Below are 7934 nucleotides of genomic sequence, written 5' to 3' on the forward strand. Positions count from 1 at the left end.
ACTTACTAACCAATTAACTTGTACATATGAGTTACATAATTGCACGATCAGCATGGACGTAATTTGTATATATGAGTTACCTAATTGAATTAATATATATAAAAAATCATTTCTATAATATTTTTATAATTTTTTAAAAATAATAAATTAAAATATTAATATAATACTATATAAACTCATATGCAAATAAAATTTCAAACATTTATATAATGTTCTATTTTATTTTAATTTAAATATTATTATTTGTTGTTTAATAATTTTAGGGAATTCAATTTTATTTTCTTATTAATTTAAGAAAATTGATTAAAGTATTATGAGTTGGTTACTAATTTTGAAAAATCCAATCACCCAAAAAAATACTTTAATATTTAGTTTAGAGTTTAGTGATTATTTTTTATGGTTTTAGTATTTAGCGGATAAATTTTTTTTATAAATTATTCTTAAACATATAAATAATTTAGAAGAATTAATTTAATTTTTATCATAAATTTAAAGTATTTATAAAAATAGTTATCTTTTTTTATGGTAAATTTGAAAGTGACATCAAAATTAATTTGTGTCAAGATTGAAATTCCCTCTGAATATAACTAACTCTAAGGTTAGTGGGTACTTTGAAGAAAACAAAATAATGTAAATGGTATTTTTAGAGAAAAGTCGAATTAAATCACTAACCAGTAAGTAACAAAGATAGAGCAGAGCGATATTTTGCAAACCGGGATGAGTGTCGTCGGCGTCCACCGTTTAGCTCCTCCTCTACTTCCGGTACATTTCTTAAGCTCTTATCAACCCCATAACTCTCGAGCTGATTACTAATCTTCCTCCTCTGTTTCACACCAGCTTTCACTCCCTACTCCTCCACACGCCTCTCTCAGCATCACCGCCAATCAATCCGTAGTCCACCGGCTGGTTACCTCCTTTAGTCAAAGTGTTAAGTCTTTTCTCCCTTTTATGTTTGCTTTATAGTTTATGGTCTTGTTCCATTGAGAATGTGTGCATGTTTAGGCTTCCCACCATAAACGACCTGATGATGCTGAAGCTGAATCTGAATCTGAACCTTCCGTTGGTGAAGGTATATTCATCTATTGACATTGTAAGACTATAAAATTCAGTCAGGCTTGCATCAAAGTCTTTGCCTTTTTTTTTATATATCTGTCTTTCTTTGTGTTTGTTGTTAACTTGAGTTGTGACACTGTGTTATCTTCTTTCTCTTCCTTTTTTTTTTTTCTATAGGAGAAACGTTGGATAAGAATGTGACACGCAGGAAGAACCCCTTCGTTTCAGAAGAGTATGTGATTTACAGACTTAAGTCCTTCATTTGATACACTTTACGGCAATTTTGTGTGAGTATGTAGTTGTGGGTACCATGTTAAAGCACTTCTTCACGCCTCTTGTTTAACAACATGCGCTTATTAGGTAATCAGTGATTATTGTGAAGAACAAGTCTTGTAGCTTTGGTGTTTCTTCCTTCTTTATGTGATAGGTTTTGGTTCAAAAGTTTGCCTCAGCTTACTTGCATTTCCCCTTTTTTTCTGGTCATCATGAACATTTCATTCGTATTTTATTATATGGCCTGTCCTAATCTCTTAGCTAATATCATTTATATTCCACTCGATGCATTGCAAGGAAGGATTTGTGTAATTAATATAAGCTTAACGTACATCCCTTTCCTTATGATGATCTTGTGCTGCAGGCTTCTCATGAAATTGAAGAGATATGGATTATCTGGAGTACTGTCTTACGGTTTACTTAATACAGTCTATTACAGCACTGCTTTCCTCTTGGTGTGGTAAGTTGAACATACTTTTGATCGTATCCTCTGCACAAAGATACATGAACATTGTCTTATCATGGAACCATTACTTTGTTTTTCTTCTCTATTTTGCTACAGTCTGATATGTTGAGTACGTAGGCGGCTTAAGTTTTGCCTTACCATTGTTGTGAACGCCAAATTTTATTAGAAGCCACCGTTGACATTGATAGTTTTTCTTTGTTTTTGCTCCATCATCACATACTTGAGCGAAAACAGTGACTATTATGTATAGGTTTTATGTCGCCCCAGCACCTGGAAAAATGGGTTATCTCGCTGCAGCTGAGAGGTATGACACATAACCTTCAGCATTTCACAGCGTTACAGGGACCTTAGTGAAAGACTCGTGTTGCATGCAGATTCGTTAAAGTGATGGCCATGGTCTGGGCTGGAAGCCAAGTTACTAAGCTCGTCAGAATAGGAGGGTACGTTAATGCTGATATTTAGTTTCTTACTCAAAGATTGTACTTAGTTTGTTATGATGGATGCAGGGCAGTGGCACTTGCACCTATTGTTGATAGAGGACTGTCTTGGTTTACAGTTAAATACAAGTTTGAAAGTCAGGGAAAAGTGAGTCACCCAATATTGCTCTGAGTAATACATACATACATACATCGATGATGATAACGATGAAGAGTGATCTAAATCTGTGGATGCATTGTGCTTTTTGTTAGGCTTTTGGCGCAATGGTTGGGATATGTCTTGGTCTGGCTTTGATGCTATTTCTCGTTGTGACACTGCTCTGGGGCCTAGCACAGAGTAATAGCTGCATTTGGTGGTGCTTGCGTTTACAACAATTTTGGTTTCGGTTACAACTTACAACAGTATGTACTCGAGAGGCATTGTGGACATGATCTGATGTTCTGTTTTTTATTTTTTTTGTAAGAATGATACGATTTTGTAAACTAAAATAATTAAGAAAATAGTTCAAATGTGTGATCTCTTAGGACAAGAGTTGCTGCAGTAAAGCCAAAAAAGAACAAAGAAAGATGTTTAGCATATCTCAGAGTTGCAGAAGCAACAACACAGAAATGGTTATGAAGAAGGGCTTGAGTTTGGTCTTGAAACACCCACCATATGATATTAGACTCACTTCACCTCAGTGCACTAAAAGTTTCTTCTTTAAGAATATTAGACCTGTGAGAGATATATCAAAGTCAGTTCCTTTGATTTAATAGCATTGTTGTAATACAATTGTGAAGCAGCCAAATAGTTCTTCTTTTAATCAGAGAGAACACAAATGCAAAGATAAATAAGGAGGTTGCACCCATTAGCAGCAGCAGCTTAATGGTGCAAATCAAGAAAAGGCCATGGCGGGCTTGCTGGTCCCGTTAATAGCTGGGGCAACACCGCCTCTCGTGGCCTTCACGTATGAAATGTATTCACTATAATGCATGCTGAATAATGTACTCTGGTAACGTGTTAGATGGATTCTCCTACGCACTGATTCAGTTATTTCACCGTTGTATCCTGCTTTACGTACCAGCGAGTCTATTGCCTCTATCTTTGTCCAGCCTGCGCAATGACAAGTAGCCGTAAGATTTGATGATGTATTTAAACTTTTGGTCCAAACAAAGCGAGGGAGTTCTAAGGTCAAACCAAACATATAAACTACTAAGCAAACCTAAGTTTGTGTCATCAAAAAATGGTACCTTCATGAGCTGGGACCTCAGGCAAATATGTGGCGCTTCGCTTTGTGTTAGACACAGGTTCAGTGAACTCAATGATTATACCATGCTTTCCCACCTTCATAGCCAAAAACAGGGAAGGTGTGTAAGACATCAGAAGGTTTATCAGATGTGCGGATTGAATAGCATGCATTACTTGTTATAACAGAAGAGCGGAAGATAAATTACTTCCCAATCAAGATAATCCTCAGCAGTTTCGTAATCAGTCAAGACAGAGACGGTACATTGCAGAAATGGCAGTTCTTTGGACTGTATTGGTGGGAACCTACGATCCCTCAGGGCACTGTAATAATTTACATATAACAAAAAGGTCATGGTGGTGTATAAGGGCAATATACACATATATATACATGCTTCATCTGTGGTCTCGAGCCCAAAATTTCTAAAACTGAATTACAAAAAAGAAACTTGGAGTAAGGTAACCTGGTCAAGGCATAATCCTTGAAGCCACTGATCAAGCGGCGTGCTTCCAGTGTACCAATACATCCACGCAATCGAGGCTCCCCTCCATTCACTATTTTCTTCCATGTCACAAACAATGGACTACAAGAAAAAAACCACTAGACTATAAGGAAAGACCATGTGTTTCAGGAGACACCAAAGCAATCATCCATATATAAGATAATTGCTGAATACATGATATGAGCCAAGTATGATTCCCACTACTAAACATAAACACTGACAGCAAAGAAAAAAGGTTTCACTATAGAACACAACATCCTCCTGCATGCAAGATGACGAGCGTTTATCCATAAATAGGAACAAGAGTGTTGAAGAACAAAACTAGAAGCTCAGAACTTGCATGTCATAACATAACAAAGCAAAAAAAAAAAAGGAAAGGGTTGAAAAGAAAGTAACTGATTGGCGTCGTCAAAGGCAGGTGGAGGAGTCTCATCGTTGTTGTAGTGACAGACCAAAGTGTCGAAACAGTACACTGCCATCTCTCTGTTCGCCATTTTTTTTTTTTTTTGCTTTTTTAGACAGAACCGCAGACATTAAAAAAAAATCAAAACTTCTGTAAAAAATCGAAAGCAAATTCTAAAATTTAATAACGAATGTTACGAATCATACAAAGAATAGCATTGTCAGAGAAAAAAAAAAGTATGAAACTTTAAGATCGGAGAAGGAAACTGAATCAATAGCTAGAAGAGCATAGAGATTTGTGAGAAGAATTAGAAATCAAATCAAAGAGTTAGTGAATCAATTGGGATAAAACAGAAGATAGAAATGAGAAAACCTTGAGAGAATCGAAGAAGATGGATGGCGTGGTGAAACTGATAAAGCGTGTGTTACGTTTATTACTATTAAAAGAAAGCTTTTGATTGAGAGCGCATTGACAAGTTTTTTTGGTTGCTGTGTCTTTTTCTTAAGGACGTGATGCATCCCCCTACCTCCATTATTTAAAGGTTTAAAAACAAAAAGATATATATGTTGATAAATGTTTTTATTGACATTAATTTATTGATATATATTGGATATATAAATATCTTTATTCAAGATTAAATTTAATAAAATTTAATTTGAAAAATAAAATAATAAGTATTGCTCTCTCTGTTTCATACTATATGTTTTCTTAAAAAGTTTACTTCAATGTAACATTAATTTTACTGAATTAATAATATTTTATAATCTATTTTACAATTAACTGAAATATTTTTAACTTATACTTTTATTGATGATTTTGTAATAAGTAAAGTTATTAAAAAAAATTTATTTATACGTACGTAACATCTTATATTATGTATTTAAACCAAATATTCGACTAGAAACTAAACATCAAATTCATATTTATGCATAATGAACTATACTATCAAATTTATGCAGTGAGATATAGTCTCAGTTTGGAAGTAGATAAAAGATTTATTTAAGAAGAGTAATTAAATGTTTTGATTAGTAACAACTAAACTAAAAAGATGAGGAAAAATTATATTGAAATCATCTTTACCCACATCTATATTTACTTTTATATTTCTACTATATTTACTTTTATATTTCTACTAAAATAAAAATATTTTATTATAGAGTTAGAGTTGCTACAATATATATTTATGTAATATATAACGTATATTTATATAATAGAATTTTTTAAACAATAAGTTATTTAAAATGATAGATGAGTTCAATGATGTTTCATTGGGTTTGTGATCTTAAAGATTTGCAATAAGACAAATATTCAAAATCAATCTCTACGTAAAATTATGGGAGTTTGAAACAAGCGCAAACCAAATTTTCTCTTTCACGGCAACTAACCCTAACCTCGTCGATCTTCAATCCGGTGGCTTCTACCGCCGCAACTGGCTCCATCGGCACCCTAGCTACGGCGAGAGCTTCCTCTGAACCTCAGATCGTTGCACACCTTCATGCAATGGCCGTTCCTTCTGTTACAATCTCCGACGAGACCTCCGCTCCACCTCCATGATCTCCGACAACATGTCTGCTTCTCCTCCTGTGATCTCCAACAATCAACCTCCAGACTACTCACCAGCCTTAGCTACCACCGGTATTCCACCTCCATCTCAGTAATCTCCAAGCATCGTTAACAAAGTTCTGCCATTGGTAATCTCAGATGAAGGTAATTACTCAGATTTTGATTCTCAGGCTGCAGAAGTTGTTCAAGTAACTGGTTTTATCCCTACCTTGGAAGCATGGTCAAAACCTCTCCATTTCACGCCAGCTCCACCCCCCCACCCCCTCCCCCCGGAACCCTGCAACTCCAAGGTTTGGTGTTTTAGAGGTTGTAAGAAGTCGGTTAACTTCATTTTGGCTTTTAATCCGTGAAGCTACTCTCAATGGTCAGAAGCAAAGAAAGGGGATATAAGATATCCTGAGAAATTGTGTCTCAGCTTCCAGTTGAGAATATTCCACCACCTCCGGCTCTCAAAGGAGATGATACTTTTCGGTTTTCATGGGTGGCTCGTATGAATCAAGCATCGAGAAATCTTTTTCGGGCTGCTGACCCGACTTGCCGTTTGGATGGTACTTCTCAGGTGACAATTTCATCTAAGGTCCTTAGGCTAGGCCCATAAAATAAGAAAGAATACATAGTCGGCCAGTTTTATATATGTTCATGTCTTCCTAGTGGACTCATTCATGCAAAATTGAATAGGTTATGGGGTCCGGAATGTAAGATAACCTGTGATAAGTTAGGTGACTCTTCTTTCTTGTTCCATATTCCTCATGAAAATACTCGCAAATGGGTTATCCAACGCGGAGTATGGCATATTGATGATTGCCTCCTCTTCGTATCCCCTTGGAGCCATGTTAACGCATTCCAAGTCCATGAGATTTCTACTCAGACGATGTGGGTTACTCTTAAGAACAAACCAAAAAGTATTTTCTAATTTTTTTAAATATTATTAAGTTTAGATAAATAATGTAGGATATAAAACCTACATTTATCACTCTATAACAGCACACAAAACAAACGTTTAACAACCTTATTTTTCTAAACAATTGGAGTTAATTATATCTTCACTACTTGTTGAAGCAATTAAAGTTTTATTAAGGTAAGTTAATTTATTAATGTTTTAATAAATATTATGTACCATAAATTTTTATAGCAATTAGTCTTAGGGGGTGTTATTGGTTTATATATTTTGATTGATTTAGAAATCCATATAGTATTTATAAATCCAAGTAAAATATGCAAATCCGGAGGTTTTCCTTCGGATTGAGTCTTTGTATTTTTAACTAAAAAATCCAAACAAATCCATTCAAATCCATTATTAAATCAAATATATTAGTAAATCCGTACAATTGAATAACACTTGATTTGATATAGAATTTATGAATCATTAAACCAATAACACATGATTTTAATACATATTTAAAAATCATAGAACCAATAACTAGATTTAGTTCGGATTTTCAAATCCATTAAAATACAACAACCAATAACCCCTACTAAGTTGTTAACTATAAGTAAAAATTTTGTTATACTTTAATTAGTTTTGTATTTTTAAAATTTTTATATTACTTTATATAAAATGTTTTAATAAGTTTGTTTTTCTATTGTTTTAAAATATAATTAATTTTTAGTTTATTAAAAAAATGTCACTATTATTATGTAATATACCACATGTGTAGAGACTTATATTACCACAATTTTAGAAATAGTTGTTAATTTTATTTAAATTTTTAATTTAAATTTGAATATATTATTTATCTACAGTTACTTGATTATAATTTTTACATAAAATTAATGCATATATAGTTAAATTGTACACATGGAATTAATTTTTCTTAGTTAACCATTAATGAATATATATATAGATTATAGTTATGGCAATTTTATTTTGAAAAGTATGTCTACACATTTTACTTAAAGTTTTATATGTATATATCTACATATATTATATGTACAAGTTTATAATATAAAGTCGATGATATATCCAAAATTATGTTAAATATAACTAATTTTTATATTTATGTTTAACATA

At 33.2% G+C, this 7934-nt stretch overlaps 2 protein-coding genes across 4 annotated transcripts; one reads left to right on the top strand and one right to left on the bottom strand.

Annotated features, from left to right (window-relative positions):
- The first annotated feature begins 605 nt into the window (after positions 1-605).
- Positions 606-2741, top strand: LOC106407123. The gene is made up of 9 exons (XM_013847921.3): positions 606-762; positions 838-927; positions 1003-1069; positions 1231-1285; positions 1691-1786; positions 2043-2096; positions 2167-2232; positions 2299-2377; positions 2482-2741. Exons 1-9 carry the CDS (start codon positions 718-720, stop codon positions 2659-2661), a joined length of 732 nt encoding a protein of 243 aa, XP_013703375.2. The 5' UTR covers positions 606-717; the 3' UTR covers positions 2662-2741.
- LOC106407122 (uncharacterized protein At2g38710) lies at positions 2704-4871 on the bottom strand. 3 transcript variants are annotated; one of them, XR_007321266.1, is made up of 8 exons: positions 4733-4871; positions 4354-4466; positions 3919-4038; positions 3664-3778; positions 3460-3553; positions 3075-3322; positions 2882-2944; positions 2704-2765 (listed from the first exon to the last, which is right to left on the bottom strand). XR_007321266.1 is itself a non-coding variant. In XM_013847920.3 (7 exons), exons 2-6 carry the CDS (start codon positions 4449-4451, stop codon positions 3105-3107), a joined length of 645 nt encoding a protein of 214 aa, XP_013703374.1. In that variant the 5' UTR covers positions 4452-4466; positions 4733-4871; the 3' UTR covers positions 2704-2944; positions 3075-3104. The 3 variants fall into 3 exon arrangements, 2 of the variants coding, with proteins under 2 accessions (XP_013703374.1, XP_013703373.1); XM_013847920.3 differs by having other exon boundaries at positions 2704-2944; XM_013847919.3 differs by lacking the exons at positions 2704-2765; positions 2882-2944 and having other exon boundaries at positions 2955-3322.
- Positions 4872-7934: the final 3063 nt, after the last annotated feature.

Source organism: Brassica napus, chromosome C3 (assembly GCF_020379485.1).
Source record: "Brassica napus cultivar Da-Ae chromosome C3, Da-Ae, whole genome shotgun sequence".
Lineage (NCBI taxonomy): Eukaryota > Viridiplantae > Streptophyta > Magnoliopsida > Brassicales > Brassicaceae > Brassica > Brassica napus.

Coding starts and splice junctions, on each gene's coding strand:
- LOC106407122 (XM_013847920.3), bottom strand. CDS start 4,451: ATGGCGAACAGAGAGATGGCAGTGTACTGTTTCGACACTTTGGTCTGT. Junction 3,554..3,663: donor AGGATTATCTTGATTGGGAA/GTAATTTATCTT, acceptor TTGGCTATGAAG/GTGGGAAAGCATGGTATAAT. Junction 3,323..3,459: donor TGAGGTCCCAGCTCATGAAG/GTACCATTTTTT, acceptor GTCATTGCGCAG/GCTGGACAAAGATAGAGGCA.
- LOC106407123 (XM_013847921.3), top strand. CDS start 718: ATGAGTGTCGTCGGCGTCCACCGTTTAGCTCCTCCTCTACTTCCG. Junction 763..837: donor TAGCTCCTCCTCTACTTCCG/GTACATTTCTTA, acceptor GTTTCACACCAG/CTTTCACTCCCTACTCCTCC. Junction 2,378..2,481: donor AGTTTGAAAGTCAGGGAAAA/GTGAGTCACCCA, acceptor GCTTTTTGTTAG/GCTTTTGGCGCAATGGTTGG.